Genomic DNA, 23,176 nt, shown 5'->3' with positions numbered 1-23,176 from the left:
GCGGGGCCGAGCGGCCGGAGCGCGGGGCGGGCCGGGGCAGCGCGGGGCAACCCGCGGGCTCAGCCGCGGCGCTGCGGCGCCCCCTGCCGGCACGGCCGCGCCCCGGGCGGGGAGGCGCCGCCGGGAGCCGCGCGGGGAGCGGGGGGAAGGGAGCGGGAAATTACACCCCGGCGGAATAATAATAATAATAAAGAATAATAATAAAAACCCGCCGGCGAACAGGGACGCATCTTTTTCTTTTTTTTTTTTTTTTTTTCTGTGCGTGGATTATGCAAATAAACCCTATCGGGTCCAATGCGTTTAATTCGAAAATGTATATATAACCCCTAGATAAGTGATAGGTTAAACCGTCGAAAAATAGGTGCAAATTATGAGATGTGGGAAATAACCGGATTCTGATTGTCCAGACACTCCTGAAGGCATGGCGTCTGTTTACGGTCTCATTGTTCTCCCTTTGGTCTGCAGTGGATAAAGTTATTAAAAAATAATTTTACGGATAATTATTCTGATGATTTTTTTTTTTTTTTTAAGGGGATGGGTGGGTGGTGGTGGTGCTTGTTCATCGTGCTAAACCGATAAGCGAGGGCTGGCGGTGCGCAGGCAAAGGGTTATTTTTGCTCTGGCTGTGTGGGGTGCACAGCCCAGAGCTCCACGCAGGACCAGAGCATCGTGGGCTGCTCTGTGCACACTGCAGGCCTTTCGGGGCCTGGTCTTTTCCTAATTGCATTTATCATACGAATAAAGGATGGGAAATGCCTAACAATTGTGTTATCGGGAGTATTTACGGCTCTATTTTAATTAACACTTTTAATTATCGATGCAATAAACTGGCATATATACATAATAATGCACTACAGGAAATAAGGTAAAGGCGATGGATCTTTAGGGGCATTTTGTGCCTTTCCTCTGGGTATGGAGGTTTGGTTGGGAATGCACACACGGGTGGGCGGAAGCAGAGGCAGACCGGGAAGCTGGCTACAAAATCTTAAAAAAAAAAAAAAAAAAAAAAAAAAGATGAAATGGTCCCTGATTTTCTATATTAATGACAATAACACCACTCCTCTCTAAGAATACAGCCAGGGAAGGGAGGCCTGCAAAGGGACGGTTTAATCTGAGTGGATTTAAAAAATCGTTGCCTTTGGTATAATTTATGGAAATGAAAAGTGCTTACATTAAACAAATAGTCTGCAAATGTTCTCAGTGATGGCTCTGCGGCACACGCACTCTTATTTCCAGGTTATGAGTGTCTTAAAAAGAAAATGAATGTTAACTACTTGGATTTCATGTATTTATTGTTCTAATACTCGCCGATTTTTCTAAAAGCCCTAAGGATACAACCTATCGTGTTAACTGTATCGGAAAGAATATACACATTTTCATATTATTTTTTCCCTGAACCTACTAGTAACCAATCTAAAGCAAACTATTAAGCAGACTTGTGGAGATGGGAGATTGCAGCTCCATTTTTTGTCCTTAGCTGCAAATAGAGGTTTAACTTGCAGTAATTAGGTGAGAACTAGCCAAGCATCTTACTATTATGATGCTTGTTAAAAACGCTTCTTTTCTGCATCTGCATTTGAGTGTGTTCCCCTCCACTCTTAATCTTCTTATGGAAATGAAGGCGAACGGCAGGGAACCTGCAGAGACTTAGAGAATGTCCTTGTTAACTGGAATTTCTCAGCATTGCTAATTAGCAGAGTTTGACGACCACCAGTATTGGGGAAAGCTCTGTTTAGCCACTCACAAACCCTTCCGAGGAAGAGCAGACTAATTTTATTTTGTAATTAAAATCTGAAAAGGGCCCCATTTGACAGTTAGGGCTATGAGAGTTTTATCTCCCCGTGAAATAATTACTGCCTTGATAACTCAATTTTCTGCAAAACGTCAACTGTGAGCTCCAAAAGTTTTAATTTCATTACGTTAAAAAAAAATAAGCAAAGACGAAAATGTACAGATAAATTTCCTCTTGCCCCTCTTATGCTGTAGCAGCGCAGCGCTCAGGAGCCGAAGTTAGTCAGGGAAGTTTTAATGAACTAACTATACCCCAATCTCTGGGGAATTTCAATCATCACATGGTGAGTTTGTGGTAGTATTCCAAGGAAAACTTGGGGAGATGTAGTCTGAAATGGCCAAGGATAACAGCCCCATTTGCAGTGGGTCCGGGGCCAGGGCAGGGCAGGGCAGGGGAGCCCCGCTGCCCGAACCGCCTTCCCCAGCCTCCGCACGCTGCCGCTGCTGCAAGCGCAGGATGTCCTCAGCCAGAGGAGGATGTCACCCGGCGGCGGCCGGAGAGCCGGGGAGACCCTGCGGGCGCTGCAGTGGCTCCCGGAAACTTGGGAAGTTTGGCGGGGCGAGCCGGGGTGAGGCTGGGGCCACTCTGCCTGCGAGGCCCGAAGGCGGCTGTTCGGGGAGCCTGGGGGGAGCCGAGGGGCCGCAGCGAGTGTAATCCACTCTGCTTGCGTTTGGGATATTTTTTATTATTATTTAAAACGGTTTAATCTCCTTTTTGTCCCTCCCTGTCCAGCAAGCAGCCCGATTGTCGCTCTCAGAAGTGGCATTACACGTACAAACCAAGGAGGGGGCCAGGTCCCGCCAGACCCCATTTCGCCCAATAATTTCATTCAAGGGCTCTAAGGACCCTTGAAAGCCGGGGAATGCCGAGGGAGCCCCGCGCTGCTCCCGGCCTCTCCTTTCATCCCCGTTCCCCCGAACAGAAGCGCAGGGCGAGCACACGTGCGGCCGGGCGGGCAGCGCACGGCCCGGGGGCAGCGGGGGCTGCCCAGCTCCCCCAGCCCGCCCGCCCGGGGGTCCCGCTGTGTCCCCCGAGCTGCCCCGCTGCCACCTCCATCCCGGCGACCACCGCACGCGTGAGCCGCTGCTGCAGGGCTGGGGCGGCAAAAAAACAAACAGCCGAGAGGTTAAAAAATAAAAAAAAAAGGGGGTGGGGGTGGGGGAGAGAAACAAAAATAAAAAGAAGCAGCTCCGCTTTTGTCCAGTGCTGCAAGAAGCAGAATTTAAAGGAAAAAAAAAATAAAACTCGGATCCTGGAAGGAGTTTAACCTACACAATAAGCAGCAGAAAAGCCGACTAGCACACACCACCTCTCGAAGTCGCTTTCTAAAGGCTTCTCAATAAATGGAGAAGCCGATTGTCCAAACAGGCTTCCATGACTCTTCATAAATAGCCAACAGACTCCTCAAACTGCCCGCGATTTTTGCCCCGCATCTAAAATCACACTCCCGGGATTTCTTTCCCATGGGAAATTATTAGTGAAGCCCGTACTTTTTCTTACATGATCTTTAAGATAAATCAGAAAATCAAGATTGGTGGCGAGGATAAACTTAGGAATTACTGTACAACGTAGCGGGGTGAAATTACAGTTGAATGTTGGCTCTTTAGCAGGAAGGCAACCCCCTCGAGCGGGATCCTTTTTGGCAGTCTATTTAAAGTTATCTTTCCTTCCTAGTTTTATAAGAACAAATGAGTTTTCTTTTCCCATTGTAGTTGAATGAACTCATGTATATTAAACACAAAACCCCTCCTGAAGAACGCTAACTGCTTTGCTTAAACCCACAAAAGCACAAAAATCCAGAATTGAAGGTTTCCAATTCCTGAATAAGTCCCCTTAACTCTCTCAGGCTCGCAGGAGAGAGAGATTGGGGACATTCTCTCAAAGTCTTAATGCCTGGAAGGGGCTATCTCAAATGTATTGTCTTTTCCTAAAGTTGAGGCTTCTATTTTATTTCCCTCTTTCCCCTTCACCATCTTTGTGTTGACTTAAGAAAATAATGGTCTAAAAAAGTGTCTGTTCATGGGATCACACGTGTCGCCCAAATCAAATGAAGTCCTCTTTGGCCCCAGCACAGTTTTGATGGAATTATTCCGGCTCTTCCATTGAATTCACACCGTTTCCCAAAGAAGCTGTGGCAGTTTCAATGGGAACGCCTGAGGCACTGCCTGGGGTGCTTCAAGGTTGCTTCTCTCAGCGCACCTCAAACCCTGGCATCCCGAGGCATGGTTTGAAAAGTACATTAAAAAAAAAAAAAAAAAAAAAAAAAAAAAAAGCAAGAAAAAAAAAAAAAAGCCCTTTCCAGTGATTCTCAGATCACTGACACGATCGCCCATAATGGAGCCAAGACGGTGACTTTTATCTCGCTGTTCCTCATAGTCCTTAATTTGGAGCTCATTGACAGGACAGACGGTAATGACACTTTCAGAACTGTTATGGTCTGGAGTGACAATCTCTCCATCTCGCCCATGGTTTATTGACACCATGGGCTCATTGTGTCAACTTAGGCTTGTGATTTCAGAATTCTCTAGCGTCGGGCTCTTTGGGAGGATTTGAATTCAAATTATAGACTAGCTGTCTATACTGTGAATTCATATTTAGACGGCGCTTAATCGGAGCAGAGAGATGGTGCTATAAATAATAACAACAACACTTCCCATGTGTCTATCCGCTGTCCTCCATCCGAAGATCTGCAAGATATGCCGGAGGAGGCCTGGGCGCAGCGGAGGGAGGCGAGGGGACCTCGGGCTCCTCCAGGCAGCAGAAGGAGCCCGTGTGACTCCCCGCCATGCTCCAGCCGGGCTGAGGCCACCGAGGTGTGCGCGACAGGCGGCGGCAGGAGAAGCGCTTTAGGCGCAGAACGATCTGCGGCGCTGGGTTGGGTTGGGGAGTGGGGTGCTGTCACAGGGGTGACACAGACCTTTTTCCATGGAAATCACTGGGCAGCGGGGCTTCTCCAAACACCCCGCCTGTCCCTAGGGGAGCCATCCCGGCGGGACCGGATGGATGTGAGGAGAAAGGCCCAGGGGTGCCCACGGGCTGGTGGAGAAGGGGCCATGCTGCGGGAGCTCAGGGCTGCAGGTGCCAGGGACGGGCTGAGGGGGAAGCAAGAAAAGGTGAAGTGCGAAATTGGCATTTGAGGCTGTTTTTCTGTTTTTTCTTCAAGTCTCCCCTTCCACCGCTCAACAGAGAGATGTAGGAAATGCCGGCATCCAAAATCAACTCCTTCCAAAAGACATAAATTAAAAATGCACTTTTCTTCCAAGTGGAGATGAACGAGACCGAGCACAGAACTAAACCCCCTCGCCCCTTGCTGCCAGCTGAGCACAGAGCTGACCCCCCCCTTGCTGCCAGCTGTCTGCCAAGCCTGGGACCCGATCCCAGATTTACAGCACTTGCTCCCTCGAGTAACGTCTGCAGAATAAAACCCGACCACTGAGTTACGAACCGAGCCCAGGAAAACCGCATTTTGGTTATACTGATCACTCGGGACCCTTGATTTTATGTGCCAACTTCTGCCCTTGGGAGGGGGGAGTTTACGACCCCTTTACAGCCCCCTCACAACTGCTGTTTCTAAGGGGAGTACTAACAGCCCCTCTCCTGGAAGCGGGTTAATCATTCACCTTTCGGTAGCAGTCACTAAATTTTTGTAAAGTGCCTCCTGACGTTAAACTGTGTGTACCAAGCGCTCTGTATTTTTTCCGTTTCCTGTGGTAATTGACATATAATACCTCTGTTTATAACTGGCTTGACAGATTTATACAGATGTATATTTTTGCTTAATTTCGGAGTTATATATACCGAAAGCGTGCTAACTACAGAAACAGTAAAGGAAATCTGGGAATTCCGTTGTGCAGGAAATCTGTGCAGGGCTCTTGCTATTATTTATAGAAAATGCCATGTCTTTATTTTGGGCGCTCTTACTACTGAATTGCCTTATTAGGGAGTCTCGAGCGGAGATCACACTGAAAGAATGGAGAAAGTATACTCTGCGCGACAAACAATAATATTTCATAAAACCCTATGCGAATATAATTTCTAAAGTGAAAAGTTTATTGTGAGACCAACAGCCATAGGATTCATTTAATAGAAAAACTGCGGCGTTATGACTTTCATCCAGGCTGTCAACAGGAGATACAAAATAACCCCAATTTAGCAGAAATAATTTGGTTTCCATTAGTCTTTCTCTTTGCACGCAAGACGCATAAACCGTGCTGGGTATTACTGCAACTCGCAAATACCGCCGTTAAATGCACTGCACTGAGCTACGTGCATGCTATAAAATAAGTAGAGAATTCATCTAAAAAGTTGGTGGCAATGCAGCACGTCACTTATTTTGGCTAACCGTTGTATATCACCAGGTTTCTTTTAAATCTGTCATCTCCACAGTGAGGGAGTAAAATCGCACTCCAGGCATTCACTCAAGATAACGCTTCTTCCTTTTTCCAGGAATTGGGGAGGGGGTGTTTAGTTTGCTCCTTTTTTTTTTTTTTTTTTTTTTTTTTAAGAGGGGGATTGAGTTGACTTTATTACTTCGGTTTTAAACATATGCCATTTGAGAAAACGTTTCCTTAATGAAAAAGAACAGTTCGACGCTGCTTACAAGCAACACCTGTCAACACTGACTTATTTAAGACACGTTGGGAGGAAAACACGAGCATCTGAAAGGCTGGCATTTGCTGACAGCACTGGAACACCGAAGTTGGGAACGATGAAAAATTAATCCTGATTTTTTGTGCCTAAGGCTACCAATAAAGAAGTTGGTCCGTCGGGGATGTCCCGCCGGCTGCCGGGGCGGCGCGGCCCCGCAGCAGCTCCCCTGCCCTGCCTAGGTGTGGGAGAGCATCACCTATCAGCATTTCTGTAAGACCCAGGCTTATGGGAAACTCTGCTTAGAAAGAAATCGGTGGCATTTTAATTATTTTCTGCCCACGTTCGTACCTCAGGAGAGCAACCAGCGCAAGCTGGAGGTGGATTCCCTGCCCGTGGCTCCTGGGCTGGGCTCTCCGCTCACCTTGCCTGTCCCTGCCTCACCATGCTGCCTTTAACCCCTGCAGCGACTCCCAGCCCGTTCAGGCTCTCGGGCTCCTCTCCCGCCCGCCCTGCCGCTCCCGCGGGCGCGCCCGTCCCGCGCGATTCCCCACGGGCAGCCCGGCGCGGCCGACAGGGGGCGCCGCGCCCCGCGCGGAGCGGCCGCGGGAGCGGGGGGAGCGGGGAGCCCGGGGGGAGCCCGGGGAGCCCGGGCAGCCCGGAGCCGAGCGGGGTCGAGTACAGATCTTTAGTCGTCGTGGATAAAAAGAGATTAAAGGCTAAATTCTTTTTCTTTCTCTCTCTCTCTTTTTTTTTTTTTTTTTTTTTACCAATTTTAACCAACTACGGAAAAGTAGAGCTTTCATCCTTTGATGTTTCCCAGAAAGAAACTGTTATATCGGTTGTGAAATTACATCGTCTCAGAGCCAGCGAACCAGCCGTGGAGTGCTAAAATAATTTAATTAAAAATAATAATAATATGAGGACCCGAGCTTCCGCAGAGGCACTTAAAAGCTGACACGTGCCCCTCCGTCTCCCCTCTCCCTTGCGCTCCCGATGTTTCCTGACTGCCGTTTGATGGGAATAATTAAAAATAAGATAACCCCACGCTAGCTGGAGGCTCTCATCCCTCGCTTGCGGCGCGCTGTCCTCACCCTGCCCCTGCACTGCCGGCCCTGCCGCCCAGCCCTGCTCTGCAGGGGCAGAAGAGTGCAAAAAAGCAAATCGTTAAAATCATAAATCAAATGTTGGACTCTTACCATATTAACCATAAATAAAATTGTAACCGGCTACCCACTTTCCCCCTACTACAAAACCCCTTCACCTGTATTTAAATAGCACGTCTTTAATTACAGCAGTTGGGGATGTATGAGGCTGAAATGAAATTAGCAGTCATTACCAGTCCTTTAACTCTGTGGTGCTTTTGATCAGCACTAAATTAGCTTTCCAGTCCTAACAAAGGCTCTATAGCAAGCAGTGGGCTGTAAATAAGACAGCTCGACCTGCCCTCAACACCTTTTCTCTTGTCAATCACAGCTCTATCATTCAGCCCAAGATTAACCTTTATCTACCAAATTCTTACCAAGAAAAAAAAAAAAAAAGGCGGGGGGAGAGGGGGAAATCCAACCTCAACTTTGGTAACTGTAACTAAAAAGAGTTTCCCTTTAAATGGTATTATAATGAGCCAATATGTCAAAATCGGGCCTTTCCCAGCCCCAAGCGCGCCAGAAGGCAGCGGCGGGCAGTTAAAGGTATTGATGATTTATTATCGACTAGCCCAGGCGCTGTCCCCGCGCAGCCGGAGCCCGGCCCGGCGATGCGCCGCCGGTGTACCCCGCTCGGGGCGGGCGGGAGCCCCGCGGGCCGGCAGCCCCCTGCGCCGGGATCGGGCCGGGAATCCGCCCGGGAATCCGCCCGGGAATCCGCCCGGGAATCCGCCCGGGAATCCGCCCGCCGCCGCGGGAGGAGCGCAGCGCAGCGCAGCGCAGCGCCCACAGGGGGCGGCAGAGAGCGGGGAACCCCCGCCCGGCGCTCGCTCCGCGCCCCGCGCACCGCCCCGGCCGCTCCCGCGGAGCGCCTGGCCCGGAGCGCCTCCCGGCCCGGGAAACCCGCGGGGCATCGCTGGCAGAGGCGCGATGGCTCCGCGCCTGCCGCCCGGTGCGATGCGCAGCCGGGGCTGCGCGCCTCTCCGCGGCTCGCCCCGCGGGGCAGAGCAGAAATAGCGGCCCCGTCTGAAGCACCCTGGGGCGGCAGGGCACGGTCCCGGCTCTGCTCCAGCCCAGCGCTCCCCGCGGGCCCTGTGCTCTGCGGGAGAGAGGCAGACAGGGCAGAGGCAGCCTGCGGACCGGCAGGGCTTCTGCCCGGCGCTTCGCTCGCGATGCGCGGCCGCGCAGTTTCAGCCGAGCCCAAACCCGTGCGCGAGTTCCCGAGCTCGACGCGGTGGAGCTCGGAGCGGCGGGTCGTAGGTGGGAGCTACATTTCCAGATCATTTTAAAGGTCACGGGGGAGGAGGGGGGAAAAACTGTGAATGTCAAAGTTGTGCTGCAGCTACTTACATGTCGGTGCCAGCGCAGGGTGGTGGCTGTGAGCGGTTTGATTGGCAGCTCAACGCGAAAGTCCGCGCGGACTCCGGAGCCCGGCGCAGCCCCGGGGGTCTGAGCACTTTTCACCGGACAGAGGCAGTTGAAGGAAGCTCGCACGTCCCTTTCTCTTCTCCTCTCCTCCTCCATCCAGGACAGAGAATGAATCCATTTCGGTTTTTCTTCCCCCGGCTCTCTTTCCGTTTGCCTACACATCCTCCAAGTCCTAGCCCTAGCTCTTAACTGCAGTCCCTGGAACAAGAGGGGAAAAAATCGTTTATGGCTTAAAAAAAATCCCAATGGCTGATTTTGTGTGTGTGTTATAAGAATGCACCCACAACAACAAAAAAGTCACTTCTCTGTCCCCCACCGTACAGCAGAAGAATAATAAAAAAGCTTTATATTTTTGCAGTGGGTATTCAAAGATAATTTGATGCCATTGTTTCTGCTACAGATGGTTCTTTTTAATACAATAACACTGCTCTTTGTGCATACTACACACAATAAAAATCGAAAGCGTTCTCCTGAATAACCATTTTGTTCTCGCTTGTATACAGGCCAACAAAAGCTGCCGTGAGGTAATGGGTTCTGTTTATTGAAGCCATAGAATAGAGGTTTGATAAAGATTTTTGTATATGGGGGGAAAAAAATTAAAATAAAGACCTCGCAAGGTCGAGCTGATCTCTGCGTATTTATTACCACTGAAATATTTTATCAATATATTTCTTTGAGTTGCAGCTGCAGGGATCCCTCCTCCCCTCCCCCCATCCATAATCAGCCCAAACATCTGTTTCTTTGAATTTGGGGAGATCTATAGTCGTGGCCAGACCTAAAAATCTAGACTTTAAGAGCGAGTGGGGCAAAGCGGCTCAGCGCGAAGGCAGCGGGCGCTGGGGAGGCGAGGCTGAGCAGCCCCGGCTGTGCCTGTGCGCGCCTAGCTTTGTGTGCCCGGCTTTGCAATCTGCTGTCCACGCACACGCACACACAAAGGCGCAAACTGCTGCTGACAGCCACCGAGATTAGCCCACGGGATTTCCCTGCGTGTCCCTGCGCTCCGGCGGCCTCCGCGGCGCGCAGCTCCCGCGCAGCTCCCGCGCAGCGCGGCGGTTGCGCGGCTGTTGCGCGGCTCTTGCGCGGCTCTTGCGCGGCTGTTGCGCAGCGGCGCCGCCGCCCGCAAAGTTGCTGAGCGCCTGCAGAGCCTCCCCACAGACGGGGCTGCGGCTGTGCCCTGGCCGCGGCCGCGGAGAGCAGCGGGCAGCAGCAGCCGGGGGGCGGCGGGTGCCCAGGGTGCTGCGGGCTCCAGCAGAGTTCTGCTGCCTTGCTAACTTTCTGCCAAGTAATGAATAAATTAGCGCCGCTGAAGGGGGAAATAAATGTGAGAGGGAGCCGCCAAGACCCACAGCGATTTTTGTCGTGGAAATTGTTTCACAGGTCAAGAATTCTGCGCCCGAAAGTCGCCCCGTTACCTAGTTTGGGATCTGGTTACGACTGTAGCAACTCGAAGTGAGCCCCAAAGCAGAAGAAAGTGCTTAGACAATAGGGCTCTGCGGGAAAGTTGTTAGTCAGTGACTGTGTTTGTCTACCTTTCTATAGGAATTAATGCCACAGTTCTCTGTGCCTCTGTAGCCTGGACTGACAGTAATCCACCTCTGTGACTTCTGCCCTTTGTGTTTTCACAAAACTCGGCTCACTTGTAGCACGACAACAGCACGGAATAATGACTTTAACCTTCAAACGTTCTTTAATTAGCTTTTTCAGCAAACTAAAAGATGCTCAAATGAGCCCTTTGACAAAAACTGACCTGAGCCTTCAAATTCTACTTTCACTTTTGGGACTAAGACGTTATTGGTTCTCAACTCGTCTGAAGTCATCTAATAAGGGATTATTTAGGAACTATTACCCACACGCCAATTAAAGCCTCTCCGATGAAATTCGGGAGACAAAGATAAGCATCAAAACGGAAAATTAAACTATTTGCACATGGCTTGTTTTTCAACAACCCATTTTGCATCTCAGGATAAACATCTTCGCGCCAGCTCGCTCCGCCGGAGCGGGGAGGGTGCGGGGAGTCTCTCCGGGGCGGCCGCGGAGCGATGGCTGCGGCCCCGCCAGCCCCGCACGCCTCCGCGCAGGGGGCCGCGCTGCCAGGGACGGGGGAGCTCTTCTCGCCAGGCTGAACGCCAAGAGGGGACTCGCAGGGAGGGTGGCAGAGCTCACCTTCCAGCCGCAGAGTTCAGGCAACCTCCCGTCATTTTGCAATAGCCTTTACATGCTCAGGAGGAGGGGAAAGTGGCATAAAAGAGCCAAGTGTGTCGAAGTTCAGGAAATCGTGCAAGAACTTTCCTGAGATTCTCGAGGAAAGTAGCGCTTCTCCTGAAGAGCTATTTTATTTCTCGGAGCAGGGAAGGAAAGAGATTAGTAGGAAATGCATATTTTGAACCGACGGTGGTTCTTTGGGTTAAATGGGAACCAGGCTCTGAATAGTTTAATGCTGACTTATCAATGAAAGATGATTTTTCTTTTCAGACAGAACTACCCTATGGCTCAGAAATCTTACGTCGTTCTTAACCTCTGTATACAAATTTTGGACAGAGTTTCCAGGCAAATTACAGCAGCATCCTATGGCAAGCTGACAAAGAGATTCCAGGAATGCCACGCATCTAGGAGGGAAATACGAATCCCTCTCTTTAGCCTGAAGCACGAAATTGGCTTAAAGCTCATTTTTCAGATAACCAGAAACGAAATCACCAGTGCGCGGACGGGGTAGCTACAACTTTCTAACTCTTTGCAGCAATTTCTAAGACTTTCTGGAAGGAAAGAAAACCAACCAACCAAAAGTAAAAAAGTGAGCGACCGACTGGAAGGGCTCCGAGAGAAATTCGCATATCAACACGCATTTTTCGCCCTGGTCTGAGGAGGGCTGGGCTCCCCCACGGCCATTGGTACCCTCAAGTCTCTGTGCCGAGACCGATCCCACGGGGAGGGAAAAAGAATGTCCTAGATTTTGTCCTTTCACAATTCATTTTAGGCTGGGGGAAACAAACCCCAACAAAACAAACCATCAAAAAACGAACCACCTGCATCCAGGTGCACAGATAAAATAACGGATTACTCCAAATTTGCTATATATAGCTATATCTCTGGGTTGCATATTCCAACAGATCAGTAAGGAGTTTGCCAGACACAATCTCCCGTAGAGCGGCTCAGTGCCGGAGTCTGACCCAACACTGTGTCCAGCAAAAAAAAAAATCAGAATTTTGGAGCTCCTACCCAGGACAAAGCACTGAAACTGTTTCAAAGGAGAGGAGAAGCCAGGCTGCTGCTGGCTTTTCTCTCTCCAGCCAATATTGCTGCCCTTGCCGTGCCCGCAGTGGCACTGCTCAGCCCCAGCCCGTGCCTGGCTCCGCCGCGCTCCCCGCGCCGGGGCTGCCAGGTTAATCTGCTCCGGAGGAGCTGAGGGTCACACCGCACGGGACAAGCCCTTCTATCGCATCCTGGCTCGCCGACAAGAGGGTTAAAGTTTAATACAGCGGGCTGCCCCGAGGCCGGGCGGCAGCGGCAGAGCCCACGCGGGGTGCGGAGCGCGGGTTCCCCGGAGCAGCGCTCGCTCGGCCGCCGCCGCCCCGCGTGTCCTCCGGGACTTCTTTCTCAGGCGAAGGGGCTTCCCAATCTATTTCCAGAAGTTCTCAGCGCCTCGTTTCGCTTTAACAACGCTCGTGCTTTTCTAACCAAAAAGCTGCGGGTGGGAGCCGTGCTGTGGTGCCCGAATACCGGAGTGCTCCAGAGACACACAGCCGGGCAGGCTGAGCATGCTTCCCTCGTTTTGCTTGCACCACAGGAACACTCGGGACACACCGGTGGCAGGGCGGTTTTTGGTTTTGTTTTTTTGGTTTTTATTTTTTTTTTTTTTTGGTTGCTGCCCTCAGCCCTCAAGGATATGAAGGTAGAAAATCCATTTACCCAAAAGCAAAGAAGATGTAGCACTGTAACGCACAAGCGTGGCTCTCGAGGAGCAGCAGGTTTGCAGTGCTGCAGGCCGTTCACTGCATGGAGATCTGTGGAAGAACTTTAGATGTGCCTCCTAAAATTGCAGAGTTTTCTTCTGTTTAGTTTTTTTTTTCCCCCCCATGGTTGCTATGAGAGACCCTGTTCATTTATTACCTCAACACTTACTGCAGTAGTTTTATGGGTAGCTGTGCTGCTAAATATGCCTTTAGTGAAAGAAGGCCACTTGGTATAGGATAAATTTCTCCTGGGAAGAAGAGCAGAAAGTATAGCACCAGTAATATTCCACATTTTGTCCAAATATCTCTTGCATTTGATGCTTTTATTTATTTATTCAGTTCCTCAGATGGCACCTCTCTTTGGAACCAGATATTTTTTCACATACTAAAGATGAATTTATCAAATAAGTGAAAACTTGTTAGCAATAACTCTTAAATTCCTGTGTATGTTTTGTCTACGTTGCAAATATATATTGATTCTGAAAGTGTTTTGGTACGTAAAATTAAAATAAAATAAACATACAATGAGCATACATGTGCACACAGTGTATACACATTTTACATGGCACATCTCATGCCCATGCTTTACACTGTACATGTGATAATATACAGTCTAATCCCTGGTATATAGTGCTGTACATTTATAGGCATCAGGAACTCCCTTCATACATACTTCCACACGTTCACATGGCATTTACATCTTAAATGTTGCAGGAAACCTATTTTTGAACGCTAAATTGTGAATATATTACCGTGGAGTAAAGTGACCATTCACAGCCTGCAAGCAAGTCATTTCACAAACCTCAAGTTTTTATTCTATGCCTATTGCTGCTCTGAGCAGACTGGAGCTGGAAAGGAGAGCTCCAGTCTTGGCAGGAGGACTCCAGGGAAGTCCAGAGAGCTTGTCACTGGCAATATTTTGACTGCCACTTCTTTTCATCATTCCTTTAAGATATAAGGGGTGAATTTGAGGAAGTTAATTTCTTTCTCTGTGGTTTCGATAAGGTTTCAAGAAGCCCATCACCACCTCACCACAGTGACATCTGCTGATCCCTGTAACTTGCAGTGACTTACTGACTTTATGAGATAAATTCAGTTTATCTGGAAATAATCCCCCATTTAGTTAGACCCTCACAATATTTGCCTCCTGTTATTCTAATTTTTCTCCAGTACCTGTTTTGCCTCTAACCACTATAGAACTCAAGTAAATTAGGGTCCATAATGGGCCACAGCACATGGTACTCAACACTTCTTCCTCTGAACAACACAGGCCCTAAGCAGGAATCCTGTGGCATAATTTGAAACCCTCCACCAGTATTACAGAGTAGCAATTCCAAGGTTCCTGACGGGTCAAGAAATCCAGGTTATTTGAAAGAACATTAATAAATGAGAATATGCAGAAATGAGGAATAGTTATTTGGAGCAGGAAAAGGGCAAAACCCTTATACTGTAGCTGGCACTGAATTAAAAAGTATACAGCGGATTAGATATCAACCACTTCTATCAAATGCAGGGCCCAGGAACCTAGGGGGAGTGAAGTGTGTAAGAACAGATGCTTAGAAGGTAAAACACCCCAATTAACCTCATTATCTGTTACAAAACTGTACTATTAATATTCTGTGTTTTTTCAAATCACTGTTGTTTTTGCTGAAGGGAATCTGTTGACTAGCATGTGTTTTGCTGCAGTCTCCCAAATCAGCACTGCCCTTCTTAAGGTCAGGGGAATGTATCTTGAAACGTTCATATATTTAAAAAATATGTATTGTCATTTTAATAGGCACTGTGGATAGTTTAATTTGTATCTGTATTAAATTAAACATATGGTGAACAGGGTATAATAGATTTTCTATAATTTAGCTGCCAATGTGGCAACAGAAGCCAGTTACTCTCACCAGCAGACTTGTCAGTGGTTTGTTTACTAGCTTATTTGAATTAAAATAAAGCTTCGCTTCTGCTGACTGCACATCATTATCTATGAGACCATAATCCTGCTAGCAAATCCTATATCTTCCAGAACTGGCTCTTTTGTTTGGGATTACTGAGAGCTTAGCCTATAACAAAGAGGAATAAGGCATCCCTCTCATCCTCGTAATTAAGTGTGGGGAGTAATTTAGAAACAAACCCAGAAAGATGTACAATTTAGAGTTCTGCTTCTATACAGGATTGGGGAACAGAAGAGGCCAAACACTGATTATGTTAGCACAATATTTAAACCATTAAACTACTGTACAACAGGAATCCAGCTTTTAAAAAGAAATGGCAACTATCAATAAAGTATTAAGTTTCTTTACACTAGAGACATTTTTTATGTATCTGAAGGTATGCTGGCAAATTTGGGTGGAGCTTGAAGACGACGATTTTAAATGTTTTTCTACATGCATACACTACCCTATATATCACTTTTATAACATTTTCATTTTTAATTTAAAGAGCATAATTTCATATATAAAACTTTCTTTGTTTTTAAAAGTATGCCTTAAATACCTGAACTATTTCTGAATGAGAATATTTTCTAGGAAAACCAATGTCTCTGGCAACTGAACATGCTTGTTTAAGTGCTCTATTTTGATATTACCAAGATTTATGTTTTCCTTTGGGAAAACAAGTAGCTTGAAGTTGTTAGCATTTTACAGTCACCATAGAAATGACCATAACATTCAGCAAGAAAATAAAGAATATTTTAACATAGATATTCTGAGGTCAGTCTAAATTGTATCAGCAGTATTTTGACTCTTGTTTGAGCCGTATTGATGTCACCCAAATCTGTTTCTTCTCAAAACAGGAGTTATGCTATATATGAGTAATAGTAATTAATAACTAGGGCACAAAAAATAGAAACCTCGGGAGTATACAGATACACAATATCTATTTGCAGAGGGCTAATAAGGACAGGGGTTGATTTATAAAAGTCTTCGACATTAATTGTCACAGATGGGAATTCTGAGGACCTCTGTGAAACCAAATGAGGCCCTAGTGAATTATAAAGCAGGTCCTTAGACTTTAAAAACATTTAGGCAAAGTGACAGTTCAGAACATCTGTTAGCCTTCTGTCTGAGTATAAACTGGATGTCATGGAGTGCACAGCTGTAGGCATTTTCTGCCTCTTTTTGCCAACATCTGTCACAGCATTACAGTAATATAGGTAATTATCAACACCTCATATAAACTGTTTGCTATTTTAATTTCTGAATAAGTAAAATTAGCATTATACCCTTTTGCAAAAAAAAAAAAAAAAATCCAGCCGTTGAAGAATACACGTTCCCTTTTAAAGCTGAATGACAGATCTCATCATTTTAGGAGAGCTGAAATTCAGACAAAAATCTCAACTACAAATAAGGTCCTTAGGATAACATAAAAGACTTAGGTGAGAACAAGTTTAAATATTCTCCTTTTCTCTCTCTGTCTCTTAAAAAAAGACATCTAAGTCTCATCTGTCATAAGCAAAGAAGATCAGTAGCAAGAAAAGATAGGAAACCGTTAATCATCTATGTTTTTTTCCATGCACAAGCAGCTGTCAAATGATGTATGTTTTACCACAGTAACAAAGCCAAGGGCTCATCAGCACCAAGCAATTTTACTGTCAGCTGGTCATCCTTTTCTCAACGGTGAGAAAGTAAGAAATCACCTTGCAGCAGTGCACAGAAGCTCGACCTCACTGGCTGAAGGTGAGCAGAGAAATAATCCACAGGATTTCTGGAAATAAAAGCATGTTCCAGGGGTGCCCTGAGAACCAAGCAGGAAGAGGTACATGGGAAGAAATGATCCAAACTAATAGGTCTCCAAGCCAACTTTTCAAGACCACATTCAGTTACCCCATCAAGAGATGGAAACCACTGCCCAGTCCTGAGGATCATCTACCTGAGCATGGGCAGCACAGAGAAGGTTGCAAAAAGCGACCATGTATTTAGGGTTCCTCAGTTTTGGAGGTCCAGGTGACACACTTTGGAAAAGCATGATTGGCAGAAGGCAGTTTCTTATCATTTGTGGTAATCAGGCTCCTGTGAGATGCTGCTAGCTGAACACCAAAACCATCAGCCTTTGGTAAGAGTGGCTGACTTGGTGGTTGTCTTAGTGAGAGTGATTTTGTGAGTGTCCTTCATGGTCTGCTTGAGCACAGGATAAGAAATGGTAGAACAACAAAGCAACTGTTGAACAACAGCAGTGGAGACATGCCAGCCTGAACCTGCAAGCATGAACTTGGTGACAGAAAATAAGCATGTGGCAATGAGTTTTACAAAAATTCATGGGAGCAATGATCATCCCCAGCTCACACTCATTTTGCTTTCACCACAAGAAGAATAGCACCTCTGCTAGAAGTTAATGTTCCAACATGGAAAACCTGAAAAAGTGCCGTTAGCTCCTTTCATAAAGGAGGCATATGGAACAAAGTGGTCACCAATATGTTATTTTTAGTGCCTGAACTACAGTCCAGAATACCCAATTACTTGATATAGTTCTCTATACACTGTCTGAACAACAATAGTGGACTGAGAAGCAAGAGAAAGTACCAGAATATGGTTTTGAAGTCGTTCAGATTTCATGTATTTTATTTTCTTCTAAAAATAAAGGCTTTGAAAAGAGGTGCAGTGTTGTCCAGGCTGAAGGAGGGCGGGGGGAAGAGAAGAGCTGAAAGGGAGATGAGAGCATATGGAGGTTGAGAAAGAAGAGTGAGACCTTGACTACAGGAAAAGACAGCTAGGGCACAGATAGCCAGAAATCTAGAGAAAAGAAAGGGGAAATTCATCTGGGGTGCACAGTCTGAGAAAGCCACACACACTGCTGTACATGTCACACCTGTAGGAAAGACCACATTCAGGACAAGGTATCCAGTTGGGGACAGCACAGGATTTCACTAATTTTACTGTTTTCCCTAATTTCCACTCCAATGGACTGTGAACTGTGGTGGCTGAGCTGCAGATGCATATATTTTTTCACAGTCTCTGCTAGCAATGCAGTAAATTTTACTGAGGACAGAGAGGACAACTCTGCGCCAGTACAGTTTGAGGCTGATCCAGCAATTTGGGAAGGAGTTGCACACATACCTTGCTGTCTTGCTTTCTTGTGTTCCTCTTCTCTGTTTCTCACTGCCTTCTCAGCATTTATTACATGCCTCCTTCTATTTTCCCCTTGTGCACAGTCAAAATTAGCTGAAACTGTGGATCTGTTCCATGCAGTCTGAGATTCATCACTCTAACAAAGACAATCCAGTGATGAGGACTAATTCCACTGTGTTCCTAAACCACCTGTGAGATATTTGTAGGCTGGAATGATTTCTTTCAAGATCTCCATTCCTCCACTGAACAATTATTGCTCTGGCTTTTGCCAATTTTAACTCTGCATCCAGGTGGATGCCAGGAAGGTTTTGCCAAATTTTGCAAGCTGCAGAATAATAATTTTCCTCCTATTTTTGGTTTCAATGTTAAGACTCTTGAAAATTTATTTTAACAGTTGCAAATAAAACTATCTTACATATTCCCATCACCCTACTCCCTAAATGCATTGTTCAAATGCCAAAGAGTATGTGAGCTATTGCAGATCACATAATAGATGCCTACATATTCACTATTCTAGTAATATTTATTATTGAAACAGACTGTTTTGTAAAGAGCTCTGAGATACCTAGGCCATAAAAAGTGTGATATAAAACAAAATGCTATTCAATTCAATAGACGTCTGATAAGAAAAGAACCCTAAAATTTGAACAGTTCCTCCTCCCCTTAATCAGCCCTAACAATGGTACCCCAGTCTTGGTGCTCCTGCACACAGCAATATCTGTCTTTTAAAGAGAGGAATAGGAACGTGCCACTAAAAGAGAGTGCTCATTGGTAGAACATTGTTAGGTGCTTTATAATTGATAGTTTTCAGCATCAGCACAAAGGTAAGGGCTTTAGCCTTGAATACTACTCACTAACAATGTACCCACATACAGAAAACTAGTGCTAAATGTATTTATTAAAATAAATGCTTTAAAATAGTCTGCTTTTCATACAAAGTAATTATCTTACACTATGTGTAAAAGGTACTTTTGTAATCAATGGTATACAACTAGCTTCAGATACAACCACACACACATCCCATTACACACAGTGATGCTCATCAGATTGCATGGGACTGAATCATTTCATTATGTTCTCTAGCTTAATTCTTCAATTCCTGTAGCTTCAGCTGGAATTCATCCAGATCAGCCCTGTTTTCTAAGATTAAATCAAAATACTTCAAGGCCACAACTACCAAACAGCACAATCCACTCTAAACCTAAAATAAGGTATTTCATACTTTTTAGAAGCTCATGGTTCCTGTTATAATAGTGCCAAAACAACAGGGATTTCCCCCCCACCCCACCTTTTCTTTCCTTTATTTTTCTTTCCTTTATTTTTCTTTCCTTTATTTTTCTTTCCTTTTTTTTTTTTCTTTTTCTTTTTGGCACTTCTACCCTATTAATTACCAAAGGACAAGAGAAATATTTTGTGGGTATGAGTGAATTTTGTGGCAATCAAGATAGACAGTAGCAGCCAACTGGAGCATTTTAAATGCTCTGAATTTTCACAAGTCCTGCCTAAGAAGCTAACCACTAACAGGCTAATGCATTAATTTTTTTATTATTTATTGGATATTCCAGAACAGTCAAGTGATAAAAGAAAAAATAAAAACCAGAAAAAACATAATATAGTAATAAGTCATGTTTTTTTCTACTGAACTGGGCAAAAATAATCTCACTAGTATAATCAGATGTGTAATCATAAGGGTAAAATGTTTTAATTACTAAAAATGCTTAGTTTCATTTGGTTATCTGTAGAATCCTATAATCTCTTTTAATTAATTCATTTGCAAGTATTTGGATGACCATCAATTTGTTAATAAAAAAAAATGTTTGAAAGTTGCAGGTTATGCAAATTCTGTTGCTAATTAGTTAATGGCTACATTCACCCTGTCAGGGTCTGGTGATCAGATACTTGTGCTTACAATTCTTATGCCTACAAACATTTTTTTGTACAATGCCCCAGAATATTTCTGTACTTGCACAGAGTGGACAGCACTGATCTTGAGTGGCTTTTTCCCCCCAGGATCAGTGTTTCCATGGCGAGTCCTGTGGGGATCTATCTTGTCTTTTCTTCTCCGCAGTAGGCATTTAGGGATAATAAAATAGTTAGTGAAGAGGTATGTTCTCTGCTATTTTCAATAAGCTGATGACAGTCAACATTACAATCCAGACCCACAAAGGCACTGGGAAATCAAAGAGCCTTAGGCTCCTCAATACATTCATCCACACGAGCCTACATCTCTCAAGTATCTGATTTATCCTTTTAAATGTTCCACCTTGTGGGGACAGGGACACAGAACAGAGTGAAATGACCAAAGATCTCTGGATAAGATTGAAATGATGCTGGCTGATCATCAAATGACAGTGACATGACTTCTCTACCTTTGATTTTATCTGTCCTTTGTAATGCCCATGGACAATGTGGGGCTGTTGTTGGCCCTCACTGCTGTTGGGTACAGTGACAATGTCCAGGACACTGCTTAGCATCCAGAGCTGCAAAAAGGAACTGTGCTGGTAAATTCTAATTTTTAATTGAGATTCTCTTTAATACCTGTGGTAGCACTACTCAGGTAGTGATAAAAGCTAAATTAGAATACCAGAATCCTGTAGACTAATTTAGTCCTGGTACTGTAAGATCCCAGGATCCTGTGCAGCCAAATATTTATAACAAGTTCCACTGGAAAAAAAATCACTTATGAACTTCAGCACATTGGTAACTGCTGGACTGGAGCCTTATTGAGTCAATTTGTATTGTTAGTACTGCTCCTCCAGTGCCAAATGCTTGAAATTTGTCTTTTCGTGTCCTTTTTTCACATTTACTCATGCTTTACTCAAACTAAATATCATGATATTATTTAAGATGTTCCAATTATGGAAAAAAAATCCAAGTGAAAAGTCCTTTGCAACACACATCATCTCCTCATCCTATTGCCATTAAAATGCTCAATTTTCAGAGTACGAAGCATAATTTTCTTTCCCTTACACTCTTTTTTTGGTAACTTGTTATATTTCCATTAGAACTCTGGAAAAGGATGTACTTCAGTAGATGATAACTGAGACTATAATATTTAATAGATGCAACAGCTATTCTACATTTCAGAATGACTAAATTTAGTCCTACTAAGAAAGCAGAAGTTTTACATTTCTTTTAATCAGGACACTTTTTGCAGATTAACTAACACATTACTTTTCTTTAAGGAAAGTAAGAAAGAGCAATTTTGATTCTAAGCATTCCATATAATTAAGGATGCAAATTATAACCCCAATGATACATGCACACACAGATTGGAAAAAGTCAGCCACTTAAATGGCCAAATCACAGAAACCCTCATATGGGCTAATTTACTCTCACTTCCCACTATAAAATAGCACAGAAATGGGGGTGCTCTATTGGGGAGAGTGAATAACAATTTATTTCCAGTGTGTATAAGCCAGCTTAGCAGTTTCAGGACTGTAACCAGACTTTTCCAGTACCTTCCATGGACTTTCATAGCTTTATTTTGTGTGATTGCAGATTCAAATAGCACAAGACCTGATTAACTGAAAGCTGAAGCCATAAGAATGGTGGCACCATGGCTACATGTAGTCCTGCATTCTCCTCCAACAGGAAAGGTCAATGCAAGGGTAGACAAGAGCTGCAGGGCAGAGAGAGCAGAAAGTGGCAACTCCCTGCTATATTCACTCTATGTCCAGAAGATCAGGAACTTTCTGAGTCTAAGACGGATTTTAATAGGAATTTGATAATTTTTTCATTCCTTTATTTGCTCCTTGGTTTTTTTTTTCTAATTATGTAAGCATTACCAAAATTCCATGGTAATGAGTTTCCCAGGTGAATTATGGACAATGTGAACTATCACTTCTCAGTTTGTTTTTAATCCTCTGCCTAATAACTTTCTCTGCTGCCCTCACTCCTTGCTCTGGCTGTAGCTGATTCAGCTTCAGAGATTACTGTCACTACCATTTCTTACCTACTTCCCATTGGAAGTTCCCATTCCAACACAACTGCATATATACTCAGACTGTGAACAGGTTCCATGAAAATGATCTAGTTTATCTTGGAAATATTCATGAGAAAGTTTTCTTTGTTTAGTTTTTGTTTCACTTTTCCTTTGATTGTTTGTTTTAATCACATTGTTGTTTGTTGACAGAACAATGCAGTTCTGCCAGCCAGTGTGCAGTTGCCATAAATGCTGACAGAGAAGGAAAAGAAGGGACAAGTAAGAGGGACAAGGAGTGGTTGGTAACTTTCCATCCAGATCAGCAGCAGATTCTTACCACGAGGATGTTCATGCAGGTGTTCTGCAGACTGTAGGGGTCACAGTGTCACTGTGGCACTGTGGCTTCATGCCTGCCATGCCAACAAGTGGAAATTTGCATGGAAACCCACTGGGATGGAAAAAGGAGTCTGTGAGTGGTTCTCTGCAGCTTGCTGGTTGGAAAGAGCATGACAAACCTGGTCCACCTGGCAGGAGGGTTATGATGTGACTGTTGCTCCACAGATGGTGTTCAGCTCCTCCTTACAAGTAAATGGAAACTGTTCTACTCTCCTGGCCTCTGCTTTGCTCTGCTTTTGCTATTTTTAAAAGGTTTTGAGATACCCTTTTTTTTTTGGTCTCTTTTCTTTTTCAGCAGGAGGATTTTACTTCAGAATTATCTTCACAGGCTGCAGTTACTTGCTAACCAAAAATAATAATAAATAATAATTTACTTGCCATTGGAAAGAAAGGGTTTGTCTGCCTATAATAAACAAGGTGATAGAAATATGTTATGGAATCCTAAATGCCCGTCTGCAATTATGCATCCAGATAACTTCTTTTTTTTTCTATCAAAAATTGAAACAAAGAAACTGCACAATTTCTTTCAGCTGTTAGAATAGTTTCCACTGGACTTAGCAGAGAACTCAATGTTCCCATCAGTGGAGTGGATGTTCTTAACTCTGAGGACGTCAGAGAAAGCTCTTTGCCCAGGGCACAGGGTATTGCAGGAGCTGCTGTGCAAATTATCACATCCTTGTTCCAAATGATCCACAGCCTGCCTAGCCTGTGGGTATATCATATTATCCATCTTTGGTTCATCATCCATTCAAACTTTTGGGAACAGTGTGGGAGAATGACTTTCCTTTCTGGGTAACAGAGTGTCTGGCTTGGATTTCACTTCTATTTGTGGCTGGTATTCATTTAACAATTTGGGTTTTTAGATGAGAAGATGTTGCAGGGTTTCTAATTTGTCAGTA

General features: G+C 45.2%; 1 protein-coding gene across 1 annotated transcript in view; it reads right to left on the bottom strand.

The window, feature by feature from the left end:
• LOC146433140 (uncharacterized) overlaps positions 1–23,176 on the bottom strand; it is a 263,924-nt gene that overhangs the window by 38,248 nt on the left and 202,500 nt on the right. The window contains exon 4 of the mRNA XM_085069112.1: positions 8,875–9,150. Coding sequence (XP_084925238.1) covers positions 8,875–9,150 — 276 coding nt within the window. The remainder of the gene's footprint in view (positions 1–8,874; positions 9,151–23,176) is intronic.

The sequence above is a fragment of the Lichenostomus cassidix genome, chromosome 9, assembly GCF_008360975.1.
Source record: "Lichenostomus cassidix isolate B80296 chromosome 9, HeHo_3.0, whole genome shotgun sequence".
NCBI classification, from domain to species: Eukaryota; Metazoa; Chordata; class Aves; order Passeriformes; family Meliphagidae; genus Lichenostomus; species Lichenostomus cassidix.
Note: the sequence above shows the minus strand (reverse complement) of the source record. Positions and strands in the feature narration are given on the sequence as shown.